Source organism: Caloenas nicobarica, chromosome 10, assembly GCF_036013445.1.
Source record: "Caloenas nicobarica isolate bCalNic1 chromosome 10, bCalNic1.hap1, whole genome shotgun sequence".
Classification (NCBI taxonomy): Eukaryota; Metazoa; Chordata; class Aves; order Columbiformes; family Columbidae; genus Caloenas; species Caloenas nicobarica.
Genome location: NC_088254.1, coordinates 17,894,249 through 17,912,443, shown reverse-complemented (window position 1 = coordinate 17,912,443; position 18,195 = coordinate 17,894,249). Strand labels below are relative to the sequence as shown.

The 18,195-nt window shown below is 42.0% G+C and overlaps 1 protein-coding gene across 1 annotated transcript in view; it reads right to left on the bottom strand.

Annotated features, from left to right (window-relative positions):
- Positions 1-7,067: 7,067 nt before the first annotated feature.
- Positions 7,068-18,195, bottom strand: part of MCTP2 (multiple C2 and transmembrane domain containing 2) — a 104,096-nt gene continuing 92,968 nt past the window's right edge. Inside the window, exons 19-22 of the mRNA XM_065641376.1 lie at positions 16,933-17,042; positions 14,425-14,534; positions 12,021-12,118; positions 7,068-9,717 (exon numbers count right to left, since the gene is read on the bottom strand). Of these exons, the coding sequence (XP_065497448.1) occupies positions 9,649-9,717; positions 12,021-12,118; positions 14,425-14,534; positions 16,933-17,042 (387 nt within the window). The 3' untranslated portion in view covers positions 7,068-9,648. The remainder of the gene's footprint in view (positions 9,718-12,020; positions 12,119-14,424; positions 14,535-16,932; positions 17,043-18,195) is intronic.

Below are 18,195 nucleotides of genomic sequence, written 5' to 3'. Positions count from 1 at the left end.
AGGTGAACCAGACCCAACCTGAAAATGCCTTCTGAAAGGGACAGCGCCAAGATTTATTTAAGCGTGCGGGGACGTGGAGTGTGTTTGCAAAGATAGGTAAAATAATTGTGCATACATCTGCATACTCAGACAGGAAATCCTTCTGATGAATTGACTGCTCTGGGTCACGCTGCTGCCAGCCAGTTCTGAAACTTTCACTGTGAGGTAGGGACTTCTTGCGGTCATGAGTTATGCCATAGGACCTCTGACCCCCCGTCACCTCCCCTCTGACTATTCATCCATCTCCCAGAGCCTTATGCTAAGAGTTCAAACCCTTCCAAATGGCCAGGTACCATTCTCTTTCACATCAGTTCAACAAAAATGTTCCACCCGCCTCTACGCTGGGATTTCCTTTCTGACCACCCCAAAATAAACCCAGCCGGAACACAGGACAGATAATGTCCAGCCACGTCCTGTAGCCCTGAACGAGGGTTTTGTAACACTCATGCACAAACGAGATAAAATTTTGGGGGTGTGGAAGTTTTTGTTGAGTTTTTTTGGGGTGGTTTGGTTTGGTTTTTTTTACAGAAATATTTCTGCTGCCTCCCCCACCATGGTCATCTGGCAAATCCCGGCCTGGCTGGAGATCTCCAAACACACGTGAAGGGGAGGCTGAGCCCATCCCTGACATGCTGCATAGAAATCAAACCTCTAAACCGGCTGCCAGGCATGGCCGGAGCTCCTGCTGAGCAGCGTGTTGGATCTGTGTACCCAGACCTTGCCAGTAAATTAGCACCATACCAGACATGTTTGTACACATGCTTCACGGACAATTTGCAAATTATCTGTGAGGCAACCATGCAACTGCCACAGACGTGACTACCCAACAAGGCTGTCCAGGGTTAATTTCAGGGCAATGAGAAAGCTGCATTGACTTCAGCAGGACTGGGATGGTGCCTGCTGAATTTAAGGCAACTGCCCACTGAAAATCTCAGTATGCTTCCCCTTTGGTTAAGTAGTGCAGTTTTCCATAACATTCCATGTTTTGACATAGCACTAATGTCAACCATTACCCAAAAACTGCAGTCAACCAATATGTATAACAAGGTTAAATTTGTCTCATACACACTAGAACTATAATACTACTAATAATAAAAGTAGGAAGGCTGATGGCAAGAGAACTGACCTTAAGAGCTGGCAATGGGAAGAATTATTTCTCACAAAAATTTCTGGGGCAAGCATATATTTTATAGAAAGGGTCTCCTTACCTTAATCCAAGTCATACTGTGATAATGGAAAAGACTGAACACATGAGAAAATGGAAAATAACTGGAAACAAATCCCCTATAAAGAAGCCTAACGCTACGCATGTGCAATAGCAGAGTTGCAGAACCCCACTCGTGTCCCCAGACTCCTCACTTTCTGAGCGTGTTCGTTCGCCGCACCCCTGGGCCCTGCCTCTGGCAAGCAGCAGCTCTGCAGAGCTTCAGGGGACAAACGAAATCCCTCAGAGCCCCTTCCCAAGGGCGAGGGAGGCGACAACTGGAGAAGCAGCAAGCTTGAATTTTCTGTCGTACAGAGGCAGGCCAGGAGGGACTGCTGAAGTGGCCAGAGCGTTGCTGGCACAAACAAGAACTGTGGTACTTTCTAATAGTGCACAGTGCTGCAGTGGAGGAGAAAACATGGCACTTTTGCAGAATGTGAGCTGTGCAGCAGCTCCCTCCTGGCTGGTCATAGGAGAAGAGGTTCATTCGTGGCCACATACATGTGCCATGCAAAGCTTGCCTTTGTTACACCAGGTTACCTGGAGCATCAAGATGATTTGCTGAGTTTTGTGCTCCCCAAAACCTCACCACCTACAGGGACATTATGTTCTGCTGGTTTGCAATGCAAGCGGAAGGCAGGCAATAAGTTCACATGGCCTTGGATCCTGATGGGTCCAAATTAAAGTATTTCATCTCAGTTGTAGCAGATCTGGGCATGGGCTGTCCTACACTGCCTTTGGATGAAGCTACACCTGAAGTAGCATCTTTGCACCAGGCTTGTAGCTCTTGAGGATGCTTGTGCTCTTTGAAACACAGCTGCTGCCCACTTCTTTGCCACTGAACCAAAGGTTTTTCTGCTCTTCAGAAAATGGGAATACCCTGGCACCCTGTCAGCAGGGCTGGCCACTGAGCTCCAGTTAATCTTTACCACCATGAAGGAACGGGGTGGACAGAATGAGAGCAGAGTATGAGGCTCCAGCCCTTTCCTCCAAGCTGGAGTGAAGATAGAGCACGCACAATCAGGTGAGAGCTGCTTACAGCAATATTTGCTGCTTCTCCCTCATTTGGCTGTGGGCACAACTCAATTGGAAGAATCATTTCCAACGAACAACATGTTGCATTTAGGAAAGCTCTTCCAGAGTACCACTATCCTCTCTGCATTAGGTGCACCTAGTTTATCAGCAGCAAATGTGGACACTGTTTATCCCTTTCATAGAGGTACTCTATGGCACTCAGCTGTTTGACTAAAGGGCAGTGAAAATAAAGACCTCCACCTTCCCTATACCTTACCCATTTGTGGACACCATCACTCTGTTTTCAGAAACTCTCCAGAAACTTCTGTCTCACTGTAGTGTCCTATGCAGACGGTCCACAGCCTCTATTCACGTACCCCGTCAATAGTATATAATTTCAACACTACGTTTCTCGTTTACTCTGCTCCCAAACACCTTAATTGACTTTGTTCTGGTTTGCCTCTTTTTAAATAACTCTTTTGAATAATCCTGTCCTTCATGATCCAGTGCAATCTTTAACTGTTCTTACCTCTACTGCAAAGCAATGGGTCTCCAGGGGCTTTCCTGTGGTCTGCACACTCTTGTATCAGTAGGACTCCGACACGAGGCTGTTGCTAATCCTGGACTTCCCTGTGGTGGGACAAGTCAGCAGGGAGGGAGGAGCAGCAGATTCTGGTGTTGGATCAGTGCTCCATGGAGGATGATAAAACCAGTTTGGCACATCAGGAGGACAAAACTTAAAGACAAGGTAAAGGAAAGAAGGCAGCTGAGAATAACAAAGCGTAAATGACAATAATTAAGGATGTTAAGTTTTGGTTGTGTGTTTTGTTTTGTTTGTTTGCCACAGACTTGCTCTGCAACCTTGATTCGTCAGTAATTGGCTCAAGTTTCTCCCACTTGCCCTCTGGTCTTCTGATGAAAATGCCAAAATCTTCAGGATAGCACCCGAAAGTTACACGTTGTATTTGCATCTCCAAGTGCAACCTCTTAATAAACCCATTTGACCATAATCTTAAGTACAAAGCCTGAGATGCAAACATCTCATTCAGAAACAGATTACATTTTGAAGTAATAGTCGCACATGACTATGGAAAGAGGATGTTAATAGTGACTGATTACAGCAAATGGTATTGCCCAAATTGATACCATATCATACTCAAAAGGTCTGAACAGAAACATCTGGGCCATCACAGTGGAGTTAAAAACAAGCCCATCGAAAATGGATAAACAATTAAAAATGTATTGAAAGAAGAAAGAAAAAGAGAAATCATTCCTAATTAATTCTAGTGCCCTGTACAACCCCAGACTATTTGTAATCCTACAGGGAACATCTTTATTGATCTGGAGGACGCTGCGGTAGACTTCTGATGCTTATCTCAGCATAAAAATAGGCTCTTGTGATGAGCAGTGATTTAATTACATGACAATCACCGCTAACAATGCATGGCGAATACCAAAAAATATGCAGAGCAAGAGTGGCAGTGATAAATGCAAGGGAATGGCATTGACTTTCAGTAAAGTCATCTATTGCTAGAGATGGAGGGAGACTTCCCCCCTCCCTGCCCCTTCTTCTAAGGTTGTACCTGCTGTGCTGCTCCAGAAACTCTGTGGAGTGAGCCAACCACAGGCAGACACAAGGTGAAGGGAGAAATCAGACAGCCATGATCAAAGCAAAATTTAGCACTTAAGTCAATAAAACTAAGTCTTTTTTTTGTCTGTAAGAACATATGCTCTTTCCACTGTGCATCTCCGCTTGGAAATGAAGATATTTACTCTACTTTGGGAGGTGGCAGTACTGAGTAAGTGAATAATACATGGTTTTGCTGTGCACAGACTCAGGACCTTAGAAGCAGTCAAATCCCATCTTCCACATACAGTAACTAGAATAGAAGTAGCAGCAAGTATTTACTCAAGAAATAAAAATAATGCATTTTGTTTTGCTTGTTTTCAGACGATCTTAAAAAGATACCCATAGTAGGAATAAAGGGTAGCTTCACTAAGACAATCCCATCACCATCTTATCCCCACAGCCTTTTGGGACTGAAGGACAATCTAGACTGACTATGCATTTGGAAGCATAAGCCCCAAAACTTTAAGTCTTATCATCTCCAGTTGGCAGGTGACCATTTAATATTCTTCTGAGTCACAGAAGTAACTTACCAAAAATGTAGAGATCAGGAGCAAAAAAAAAAAAATTCTTCATTCATCTGTCAGAAATTTGATGACAACAAATCAGGTGTTGAGGAGAAATCCATAGCAAAGCAGTCCCAGATTTCCTGGGGAAGTAGGTTTCCTACTCATACCCATCCATCTATCCCTCAAATCATTGAAGCCCAGTGCCTTATCCTTCCTTCATGGGCTAAAGGACACTCTTTAAATGTACTAGCTAAGAGAATATGGCTTCGTGGAGCCATTCTAGCAGCCAGCGAGCACTAGTGTGAGGTACAATCTGTTGACCGTCACCCTGAAAGACTCAGAGCCAGATATTTGTGCCCAGTCTATGAGCCTGTCCTACCTTCCTTCTCCAAGGCAGTCCTCAAGAGGTTTGATGGCTGGTTGCACTAGGACATCATGGCAAACAAAGTTTACATGGGCAAGTTTTCCAGCTCTCACTCTCTTCCCCTGTAAGAGGCATATCATCTTGTTCAGCCCAGAGGGAAATTGCAGGTGTTCAATCCAACACGCGGGAACCGACTGGCAACATTCCTTCACGTAAAATTTAACAAGAATCACCAGCCCTCAGGTTAAAGCCATGCTGAGAACTTGAACTCATGCCTGCCCAGGTGCTGCAGCTCTTGCGAACACCGAGACCTGAATGCTGCCTCTTGCTTCCCCATGCTCAGCATCATGACTCGTGTCAGAAGAGCACATCTTTTGTTTTAACAAAATGACCTTCTAAGTTATCTTGAAATGCCACACTGTTTTAAGTCAAGCAACCACAGAGAAAAGTAGACTAAAAGTGCTATAATCTCAAGAGGCTGTTTTTTCACTCCAACATTATTTCTAAATGCTTGTGAATATTTACATTCATCGTATCTTTTGCTCACGCGTTCCTTGAACTATACAATTACTGTTGCTGCCAAGGGTCTTCCCCACCGATAAACTGTCAGGCAGATACTTTGTCCCAAAATAATGGAATTTCACCTGTGTTAACTTATCCCAATTTGAGAACGACTAAAACACTCTATCTGCAATACAGCAGATTAACAATCATTTGTAGTATCTCAGCTTCCTTCCGAGTTGCTAACTTCAAGGATGCTAAAGAGCAGATATTCTTATCATGTCCCAGTGTGATTTGAAGGGGTAGATGCACCAGGGCCCTGACACATGTAGCTTTGCAGATAAAATACACGTACAATATTAAGTCAGAACAGGATTCACTTCTAACACATGCCACAGTCTCTAAAGTCAAAGCTAACATTTCCCAAACAGTCTATCAGCTTAGTTTAAAGGACAGAGAATCTAAAGGTTAAGGTTTGATTAGAATGTATTTTGCCAATTTTTTCTTGACACATCAGAACCGCCAAATTCCTTCCCAGTGTGAAACTACCGGTCTGATGGGAAAATAACTCCAGTTCCATTTGTGATAATGCCTGCAGGATCAGGCCCTCCAAATTAAAAAAAAAGTAACCCCATGTAGAGTACAGGAAATTAAATGGTGAGTCTGTTTTCTAGTGGGACAGCCCAACTCGGGGAGTTGTTAGTTACCCCAGGCAGTGAATGAATCAGCGGCAGCCAGTCTAATTTGGAGGGGACAGGCGCTTTCCCACGCAGAGGGGTGCGGGGCAGAGCTGGGGCTTCCCACAGCTCCGTGGGTGGGTTGGGAGAGGACTGAGGGGGCAGCAGAGGGAGGAACGGCTACAGCTGAAGGTTAAAATCAAAGCTTTGCAAGCAGAAAAAAAAGGTGCGTGACATTTCCACCGACTTTGCTTTATTCAGTTTTTTGCTTGCTTTCCACAAGGTGCATTTTGGTGACTGAGTTTTACTGACAGTGACCCATAGGGGAGCTGAGTCCTCAGTCCTATTCGTGATTATTCAAGAAACCAACTTTCAGCAGCAGCTTATGTTTGGGCAAACATGAGGACATATTGCGTTTGCACATATATGTCAAATTCAGTTATTTATACATTGTACAGTTAGTCAACATGTTTAGTCATATTCCAATATCTCCATGATTCTGTAATCCACAGTCACCCAAAAGACCCCTAGTTAGTTTTAAATTTCTGAATGCCTTCTGGTCTTAGAGACTTTAGACTCTAAATGTACATATTACACTGAAATGATTACCTTAAATTAAAAATGTAAGTTTATCACTTCCATGCTATACATCGAATATATTAATGATGCAAAAACTTGCACGGGCAAACGGACACATGGGGATATGCATCAATATGACAAAATATTATATAATAATATAAAGAATATGATAAAAATATTCTTGCTTTAAGAACCAAATGAAAAATCTGAATAAAGCCTTTAATTACTGGTGTGGGCAGTAAATGCACATAACCCTCCTTTCCTTTAGGTAGGGCCTAGGAAATCCCACTGAGTAGTAGTAAAGATGTGGGGTAAGGCTTTACCTCATCTCCTGCTGCAGCACAGGCTCCATCTCAAGTAACCTCCGGCATTAGTTGTTACACTGCACTGGCAAGTGACGTACTTGCTTAACTAGTTAGATATTAAATATTATAGCACACTACGCATTTTGCAAAGAATGGGAAACATACCGCCTAATGCAGATAAATTCAAAGTGTCATTTTAACCTCAAACGTTTATTGCATTTCAAACAGCATTTATCAGAGAGCTCATTACAACATATATATTTTTACTGGGCCATCCAAACCCCTTTGGTATGTCTCCAGCATAACAATCTAATACAAATTATTCTGAAACACAACATATATACAGAAAAAAAAAAAAAAAAAAAGACATCATTCTGTCTCATGAAGAGAAATCAGTTCCATGTGGAAAAATCTATGGCGGGGGGGAAAAAACCAACTATTAAAGTATCAGTCCCAACTTCAGAATAAATAAACAATTTTTCCTGCAGTTGAATGTTTTCACTCAAATCAACGAACAGATCTCACATGCCTGCTTAAATATGTCTGACTTTGGTCCTTACAAAATGACAAGACTACAGTACGATAAACCAGATGATAGTTTAAAGCGAGACAATGAGGCATTGTTTACACAAAAGATTGAGAAATCGGTTTAACAAAAGGGGTCCGCGGACATCTATTGTATGTACGAGAGATTTACTGGAGATTTTATAATTTCTACAAGGCTCTTTCCAACCAGCTTCATTAACTTGAAGTAAATCAAATCATACAGAGATCTGGCTCAGCCAGAGAAACATGCCGGGAAAGATACAAAATGAAGAAGAACAGACGCAAGATGATAAGCTTTAGAATCTTTGGCATTTTTCATAAACATTTTCAAGGTTTTTAAATCTGTGTATTCACTCATTTTCCAACACGCACTCGCCAATAAATACATTATATATGTACTTTATACACAGCTCTGTATACACATGGGTACACTAGCACACGTGCACACAAAGAGGCATTCTGGTGGGTTTTTAAACAAGGATAATCTTTTTTCTATCTTTCCATTTGCAGCTACACACAGCTTTGCATGAGCAAAATACATTCTTTATACAATCAAGTCTGTGAAAATGTGCCTCTCCTTATTCAAAGGCACAGTGGGGCACGTTACTTTGAAGAATAAACTTCTCGAAAAATCACTGAATCCGACTAATAATCCAGTGGAAGATACTCTTATGTCAGTTTTCTTTCTTCAAATTCACACAACAGGCCCATAGGATTGCATTACCGAACCACATGGTGCGACTCCATTTGGATCGCGGATCCATAAACTAGTTTTACCCATTTTACCTTTAATTAGATGCCTTCCAAAGTCTTGATAAAAAGAAACCTGTCTTTTGGGACTCTATTTCTTGGCACTGTGAACTACCCCAGGGGATGCTGATGGTAACCCCTGCCTGGGGATCACAAGTAGCAGCTCCAGCTCTCGTGCGACCAACGTCTCATCGTGGTGGCAAGTCGCTCCCACAACATCCTACAGCACCTAAAGAACCAGGGGCTAAACTCTCACCAAAATTAAGCAGGTTTACATATGATTCTGTGTTTCAGTTTCCCCAGTCAAACACGAATAATGCTGATCATCTGAATTATTTAAAGCAAAAGCACAATAGCTGAAAGATTGATAAGCTGGCAAGAAATCACATGCTCCTCAGAACAGAAAACGGGGTCCTTTCTTCTGTCTCTTCATTGCCCGATTTCCATATGACTTCACTTTCTGATCCTTTCCCTGTGAACCACCAGGAAAGACTCCAACAAGACATTAGTGGTGGACCAAAGCCTGCACACTATTGCACAACCACATCCTTGTGCACCGTGCTCTCCTTCTGCACAAGTACTTGTTTCTTTAAGGCTATAAAATGTTTTTTTCTCTTGGACCTGTAGTGTTGACCCCTCTGTATTTAGACAGGAAAACAACAGCCATGCTGAAAATATCTGATGAGATGAAATTAAAAAAGGCAAGTCAAGAGAGTCTTTTCTGTTCAGCGAGTCAGGCAGCTCTACAATCTCTCAATCCTTTCATAGCAGAAGGTTCTCATGTATCCATTGCCAGCAATGGATCCCTGACGATTCTAGTATCCCAAGAGTTAACCACAGGGTGGGCTTTGAAAAAAGAAGGGGGGAAAAAAAAAAAAAAAAGGAAAGAAAAATCCACAAGTGCTGGATGAAATATTGAGATACTGTTGGAGCTCCTAGCTCTTTCTGCTAATTATGATAAAAAACTTTTTAAAATGTACACTGCTTGAACAGAAGATGGGTATCAAAGACTCGTTAATTCAGCGCTTAAACCTTTCTAAGCGCAGCGATTTAACTCAGAAAAGAATAGCTTTCATATCTTAATGTAAATCTGTTGGATATGTTAAAAACTGGTTCAGAGCATCGCCTCCCATCAACTCAGCTGATCTGCTACACTAGCGGAATTATCTCTTCCTACATAAAACAGGGAGTGCTGCCATATCCAGCCTTGCCTCTGCAATTGATGGGGAAAAAAAAAGGGGGGGGGGGAAGAAAAAAGAAAAAAAAAGGTGCAGTTGCATCATTCTCTCCCATTCTCCTCCCCACCCCATAAACCAGTTCATATGTTCCACCTTGCTCTTTTTTGGGCTACGACTCCATGCCAAAAAGATGACCCAAAAAAGACAACCTAAGAGAGGTGTTTCTCAAAAACCACATAGTCTGTGGCGGTGACTATAGTGTTGTTCTGAAGCAAGATGAAGGGCAGGGGGAAAGCCGATGTGCATACACAGTGGGTACAGGGGGAGATGCTGCGTTCCAAAACCGCGTCGTATCCTATAGCCCACTCCACTTCTTCCGAATGGGGCTGGAGCTGCTGGATGGTTTCAATTCAGCGTGCTGCACCTGTAACAACAAACAGACATGACATTTGCAGTTAGGTAACTCTAGCTCACTACAGTGTGTGTTAATGGCTCCCTGAGGACAAACCAAGGGAAACTAAGGAAGGTTCAAAAGTAATGAATCATTTTCTAAACACAGGAACATGGGGGATTAATTGCAGGAAGGATTTGAGAAGTCATGCATCATTTCTTGAAACGAAAATATTAAAAGCAGATTTTTCTAATGAGATACGTGGGGTTCTAGCTGATTTCAGCAATGTAGGCTAGAACTTTTGGATTTGCTTTGGTTTGGGAGTTGTTTTTCTTATCTTTCTGGCATTAACCTATATAAGTTTAATAAACTTCTCTTAGGAGTTTCAGTTGAGGTAGATCCCACTACACAATAAGATGACAGTTGTCAAAACCATACACACACCTTGGGATGCTGACATATCTAAACATTTCAAAAAAAGAAAATATTTTCCCAAGTAGAACCTGGACAAAGCTGCCTCCACTTTTCAAAACAATTTCATATACAATATAATGTTTAAAGCATATGTGATAAAGTGACAAGAATGGTGTAACCTCCAAATTGTCTGTTGTGCTACAGAAAAGTATCCCCATTGAAATTACGGGGAAACTTTTGCTGAACATGCCGTCTTTTTCACTCCTCCTCTGTCTTTTGTCTAACACGCGTGGATTGTAAATGGCTAATGTACAGATAGAGGTAATTTCTAACTCAGTGCAGTACACACTGAAATAATGATGCATTAATAGCACATAAAACAAAGCAGACAGAGGAGCTTTGGAGCTGCCGTGGATGACTTTTCACTAGAGCGTGTGGCTGTCACACAGACTGACTATTTTTAGCGCTCCTGCAAAACTCTGAGGTTTGTCCCATCCTAGGGACTTTTATCATTCCTCCCTCATAGAAAATGGTTATCATTTGCCTTGAAGAGCTCAAAGGATCCCAAAATGATAGAAACCACTCAAGGAAATGCTATAAATGTAAATGTTAAATAAAGCATAAATAGAAAAGCAGCTTATCTTTAAACATAAACACTAAAAGGGCATATGCAAACCATCATTGCAAACCCAGAGTGCTCTACAAAAGCAATGACAAAAAATAAAAATACACTGAAGCTTAACGTCTCTACAATGATGTCTGTTTAGTTTTTTCCCTCCCACCAGTCTATGGCGAGATTTCTCTCAAGTTGTTAGTGCTGCCGCCAGCCAATCTGGTGGCCTCTTGAGATAAATGTCACCAGAAGCCTTTTCCAACCTTGTTTCCACAAGATGCCTCAACACTGCATGTGGGCAATTATTCTTCTGTCTCCAACAGAGTAAAATCACTATAGGAAGGATTGTGATCCCCTTATTCACAGTGAGCAGCACCTCACCGTGAAAGTACCACGATTCACAGAGGAAGGTACAATGTCAGTGGGATCCAGGGCATCAGGATCAGGGCCTGAGGACACAGATTCCAGTTGATTAAAACAAAAGAAAGAATCCTTTATATCGTCTGGCTTTGTTACACAGCAAGACTATTTTCCTTCCTCCAAGAGAAATAAACAGATCTTGACATTCTCAAGGACTTATTGTTCAAATAATTTCCAGGAAGACGGGCAAGATTACTGAAGACAGTGTTGTTGTTTAAAAGAAACAGGAGAAGAGACAAGACTTGACTGAAATTGAGGGAGGATAGATTCTGGTTAGATTAAAAGTTATAATTCCATAATGGTAGAAGATTGATCTGATCAACCGCAGAGTTTTTCAAACACATCTCAAGGCTTTCTTTAAAGAAAAAGAAGAGCAGAGCATTGTCCAAGGGAGGTCTGGGGCTCAAGGTGGGTGGGGAGGAAGAATTTTGAGGGACAGCTGATGTGACAATAAAATACAGCAAGCACGAAGTCACAGAAATAATGTCCCATCGCCGCCCCCTCCCCAATCCTTGAAAAAAGGGAGAATTCAGCAAATCCTTTTGGATAGTTATCTCTATCAAAGAGACTATTTTTCTCTCTCCTCCGTATAAATACTGGAGCAGAAAGGTGACAGAAACCATAGTTCAGTAACCGTGCTGGGTGATTTTCCAGATCAATTTAAAGTAGGTTTTTTCAGGATAATTTTTCTGCAATCACTTTATCCTTCTGACAAAGGATTTTGGCTTCCCTCTCTTCTGACGCCCTCCCCCGCCCCCTTTGTGGATTTTCCCCAATTCCTTATTTCCGACAGTCAAAAGTGCACTGGCATCGTATTCCCCAAGCAGAGCACCCAGCCGCTCTCCGTGCCACATGTTGCCTCTGTTGGGGGTGGCTGTTCATTACCTACCTTTTGAACATCAGATGGTACCCTGGAGAGGAAATCTAGTAGCTCATTATTGTCGATGGCATAGGGATTTCTAAGCTTCTTAGTAAATTTATTTATGCCTAGAAAAAAAAAAAGGCAAACAAAATAATACAACCCTTTTCTATTCCCCTCTTCCTAAATTGTTCAGGCAAGGTGAAAAAGGCAAGAGGAATTCACAAGTAAAAATTAGTGTGAAAACAGTGGCTTGGATTTAAAGCCATGCACATGTTCCCTGTCATGGGGAATCACTCACAAGGGCTTCCTGGAAGAAGTAGAGGACATTATTTATGAAACTATTTTTCTACTTTGGGAATCATCTGTTGTCAACAACAGGGCAAAAAAAGACTGCAGCATGCATTCATTCTGGGGGATATCGTGGGGAGAATATACAAATTTACAGCTGAGACTGCTGTTGAATCTGCTCTTCTATGTGACCAAAGACATTCCCTTTCGTCAAGCTCAGGGAACTGCAGGGCTCTGAAAAGAACTCGGCAGGACAAAGGCTTTTTTCCTTCCATTTCTTCTGAAAATGAAAGCTCCCCTTCTCCATCACATCTTATAGCTTGTCCTCTCTTTGCAGAACTGGATTTGACAAGCTGGTCATATTATGATGCTGTGGGACACTATAAAAACGTATCACAAGGTTGACTTTATTTTGATCTTACAGTGAATAATTTGGCTTATTTACTGCAGCAATAGCACTACCAGTGTTCTCCATGGACTTAGTTATGCTTCAGCTATCAGAGGTGGTCCCTGATGGGAGAAGATCCATAGGAGTGTTTTGTTCCTATTACTGTGGAGATCATGAGATCTTCTCCTGTCTTTGAGGAAAGGGAGTGATGAGCCAGTGCCATCTCTATTGCATGGATCAGGATGAGAAAGTGAGAGACCTGAGCACCCTTCCCAGTTCTCCCATGGTGCCAACGCAGCCGCTTAACACCCCACTACCACCAATTCCCCACTACGAAATAGCAGCTAGGAGTGTGGCTACGTAAGGGTGTGGTAGAAGAACAAAAGATCATTAAACAAATTAAAATCAGCTAACCCATTTAGAGAAGAGCAGAAAAATACAGATGTTGGTTGCCTCTGAGGATCATAATACAGCATTTCAATTCCATCATGCCCCTGTCCAAAACCTCATAGTAGTTTCCCTGAAAGTGATTTCAAATGTGATGGCTGCTCCAGCCTTCTCCTCCCTCTAAAGTGTACCTGCTTCACATCTGAGATTCAGATTTTGAGCCATATACTTGTAGCAAAATGCCAACACAATTTTCTGTGTACCTGATTTTTAAAAAACAGAAAATACCATAAGGTCTTTTGAGGCCTTGCCACAGGGTAGTTGTTTAACATGTATCATATTTGAAGGCCCTGTCAGTCTAGATGATGTTGAACGGATGTATAGTTTTCATGTACTCACCATGTCTTTCATACAAGAACAGCAATATTCTGTTACCGAACTTTTTGCTCCTAGCAATTTCTCTCCTTCCCTTTTGCCCTTTCTTTAGTTTGATTTAATCCCTTATTTCATTTATTTTCTCCCAATAGCAGCTTTTTGTACTGCCACCTTCTCTTTCTCTCCATTTTCTGCATCCAGAAGAGCCAAGACAGCAGCAGATGGTTCAACCCCGGCCAGGTGACGGGGGGTTCCTACAGCCCAGAGCCACCCCAGGGCTGAGCTTCAGGGGTTTGGTGAGGATGACCTGCATTATGTCCTCAGCCATTTCGCCTCAAGGCTGAGATAAAAGCTATCACCCTAAATAAGACAGAAGGCCATTTTGAGATGAAGAACACCTTCAGCAGCTGGGATGCCATCTCCTTTCATGAAAGGCCATCTCACTCTTCCTCATGACACCACAAGGAAAGTTTTCATTGTTAAAAGCTCTTCTTGTACTTCATGATGCACCTTCATCCAAATACTTTCCAACCCATGACACAAAGAGATGCTCACAGTGTCTCCCATACCATGGGGTACTAGGCACACTGCTCCTCCCAGCTGCAGGGAGTTAAGACCCAAAACGCTCCTGGGATCCAGCTCTTCAAACACATCTTGTCCACTTCCTACTGTTTCCCAAGCAGAGGGCTCCAGAACCAGAAAGCTAATTACTCTGCTGCAGAATAATAATAATAAAATTGAAAGAAGCTTATCTAGACTAACGCTTTTCTTGTGGTGCTGTTGGAAACTTTTAAAGAACCTTAAGAAACGCAGGTCATCAGATCACCCAGGGGGAAAAAATTGTAATTTTAAGAAGTTCATAACACAGTTATTCACCTGTAAACAACAGCACTTGATTGTCTGTGTAACGGGTCATTTAAAGCTTGTTTGATTTCATTCTGTAGATATATATTGTATTTATTGCATGCAATTGAAACACGGTGGAGTACTTACCCCAGATTAAAACAATGTACCTCAGTGGTATAAAATACAAAATGACTGTTGCTGCTGCCAGGACCAAGCAGGCCAGGACAGAGAGGAAAGGCACCGTCCAGTTAAATGTGCTGTAAAGAAAAACAATAATCATTCTCAATATTTCTGCTCTTGGACACTGCTTGTACTCTGCTACACAATAATAATTTAATAACTGCTTTGCAGTGCTCAGTGCTTTCAAATGCACTGTAAATTGCAGACCCTTTCGGAAGGTGGATAAGCAGATTGCTGTATCTGGATGCTATAATGGATTAAGGGAGATATCTGAGAGGCAGATATCATGATAAGAAGAGAGAAGATAGGCTCTGGGGGGCTCAGTGAAGTTGTTAGGCATGTAGCGAGTTGTTTTTGTTTCTTCTCATATGTGTCACACTTGTTACACATCTCTGCTCACTGGTCAGCTCTCCATTATTCATGGGAAGATGATCTGATCTGGAGACGAGGCCATGCCGCAGGTGTGAGCCGCCTGAGCTGGCTCTGCTGGCCCACAGCGGAGGTGACATGGGACACGTGTCAGTGCACGACTCAAATGTGGCAGGTAGCCAGACTCAGCCCAGCCAGTAACTTGGAGGTGATTAACAATGACTGACACTAAACCTTAAAAGAGCAGTTGGAGTCATTTCTCTGTACACTAGTAGGGAATAATATTCTGTATAAAACTCTCTTAATATTTATAAAATTGCTTCCATTAATATTTCCTTACATTTTCAACAATTCCTTACTATGCTGTATATAGGAGGCCGTCTTGAGTAAGCTACAATATGCTAGAGCAGTCCAAGCTTCTACACATGACCAAGATTCTGTACACCAACCTGCATCAGGTTTTCCTCGAGGGGAGCACTCTCAAGAGGCTCAGTTACAACTGTCATCCAGACTTTTGCAGCATAGTAGCACAAAACAGGACTTCTTTTCACTCAGACCACTCATCTGTAAGCCCACAATGGACCTAAGGTGAGCAGCTATTGCTAATGCGTCTCTGAAGTTATTTTGTCCCCCTGTGTCCTTGTAAGATACAGCAACACACCAAACATTGAGATACCTGGACTACATGAATGCAGATTAATCCATAGGTGGATTTATGGATCTGGGCATCTCTGTTTCATACAATCTGCCTGCTAACTTCATCACATCATGATGACGGGGAGTAGGAAGAAGAGAGAATGAACGTGGACTACTTATCAGGCTATAAAATAAGATGAACTTCCCTTGACAGATAAAATTAGTAGGATGCTACAAGAATTACTTTTAAGCTTCAATAGATGTATTAAATATTAAGTAAAGAGAAGTGGGAGAAGACCCATCATTATCAATCAACGTAGCTTAAGTTAAAGGAAAAAAAATAGCAAAACAGCTCAATTCATTTAAACTATTAAAACTCTCTGTGATTGTATAAGTAGAGTGACAGACGGAAACTGTAGCACAATTCAGTCTGTCACTTACAGAAAAACTTCGGTGGCAATTTTTTAATGGTACATTACTGTTGAGTTACAATTGAATTCTTCTGAAATTACATCGGGTATCCACATTAATACCCAATTTGTTCTTTAAGACCGTTGTTACCAAAATGAATACAAGAATTAATAGTGCTTAAGCACTCTCGCGTCTTCCTGCCATGCAGCTGGGCAGAACAGTGCCCTGTTCATCAACTGGAATACATCTTTGGGCCACTTCCACCCCAGCTGGGGTGTCCGGTGTGGAACCACAGCACACGCGCTTGCTATATTTTTAGCTTGAACCCAGCTCCTCATTAAAGTGTGGCTCGATCACAAACCATCGCTGTGTTCAAAACAGAAAACAATGTGGGTCAATTAAGCGCCAATAAAGATCGGGTTATAAAAGTTTGTGTGTATTTGTGTGTGAGGTTTTGGGGTTTTTTTTTAGGCTTTTCACCTTCCTCCTTGGTAAGGTCAGGAATGCCCTATGTGCCTCTCCTTGCAACAAGACACAGAAAAGCCCCTTTGGGCTTCCTCGTGGCACCAGCAGGAAGCAGACAGCTCAAAATGGTAAAGAGAGAAGAACATCAACGCGTTGGGCAGGGAAATAAGTGAATGGTGACCCCTGTAACCAGGCTGGGGCGGGAAGGGCGTGGGAGAGACAACACCAACCATCAATTCCTACCAACTTTCTGTGAAGGAAAAGAAAATAAATGCCTGATACTTCTGCACCCACATCTTCAAGCAATGTTTTTCCTTGTGTGGCATCATGACTCCTCACCCCATCCCAAATGGACAACACCAGGAATCTGGGTAACTGTGAGAGCTACATCAGCAGAGCACACGACTCCTTCTCTGTGCTTTGGAAAGGTTTTTGGAGTAAAAGACTCCAAGATAAGAAGCAGCAGTGGAACTGGCCAGGTTCTCCTGCTGCACCTTGCAACCATTTTTTGGAACAAGACCTTCACTCCACCTTAATCGTCCTGGCTCTGCTTCACTGCAAATCATGGCTAAGCAGGAAAAAATAATCACTTACTTTTTAATCCTCTCTCCAAATGATGCTATTTCTTCTAGGATGCTTTGAACAGCTATGATGATCTCTTGGACCATGTGGATTCTGTCAATTAACCCCTTCTTCTCAGATTCCTAACAAAAAAAAAAAGGAAAACCAAAATTTTTTACACATTCAGCATCTGTTAATACTTTCACGTAAAGAAGGTAAGATTCCCAGCACTGCTGATGCATCCATGAACTCAAGTATATCGCTCAAGGAAGGAGAGAACACCCTGGGTTTATCACATACAATTAACATGAAGACATAGAGTTCCCTATATTTTCTTCCTCTTCCTCAGCACATGGGCAGAGGTTTCTACATCTTGTAACACAACTCGATCTCAAACCAGGCTTCCACTGAAGAACCCAGCTGAATGCCAAACCAAAAGAGATGCTGAGCACCCCCAAGTCCAGCTGACCTGTAGGGCAGTGCTGAGTGCTCAGTACTTCTCAAGGACAAGAATATTCTTTTGCAGAACTTCTGAATATCACTTTTCTGGGCTTTGTAGGCTTGCAACAGCCATGCTGTTTCCTTTATATTAATTAGCCGTAGGACAGTGAACGCAATATTTTTTTTTAACATTCTGAATATGGAGACCTATTCTTTTACTGAAAAAAGAGAATCAAAGAAAAAAATGTCATTTTCCTTTTACAGCAGCCATCTCACGACTTCATTTCTTACTGCTTATTTTAGGCAACAACATTACAGGACATCACTACACATGTGCAGAAATAAAAAGAAAGCACAGAATGAATTAAAAAATCAAAATGACTTAAATCAGCCTTGGAAATCAGTATACAATTATCAGCATTCAGCATTTCTTTGCCAGCAATCTAACACACATACAGGCATGCAAATTGGTGTGGTTGCAGATATTCTAGCAAGAAATCAGCAAAACATTCACTTATTACAAAATGCAGAGCCCTGGACACTGATTTTACATCACATTTAGACTCTCCAAAATCAGCCCAATTTAGGAAAAAAAAAAAAAAAGAAAAAAAAAGAAAAAAAGACATTTTAAAAAGTGTTTTAACCAGTCATTGCCCAGAGAGGGGAGATGTTGGTAAAAGGCAAGTTGCATCCACATTCCCCATGGTCAAGATAAAGAGAGATGCTCAGATCAACACTGCTGCAATTCTGCTCCTGTGCTGGGAACCCACGTTATTTCTCCACACAGGAGATAGAGTCAGAGACTACTTAAAGTCACACGGGGTCGGAGAGGTAAAGACTCATCCCTGCAGCCTT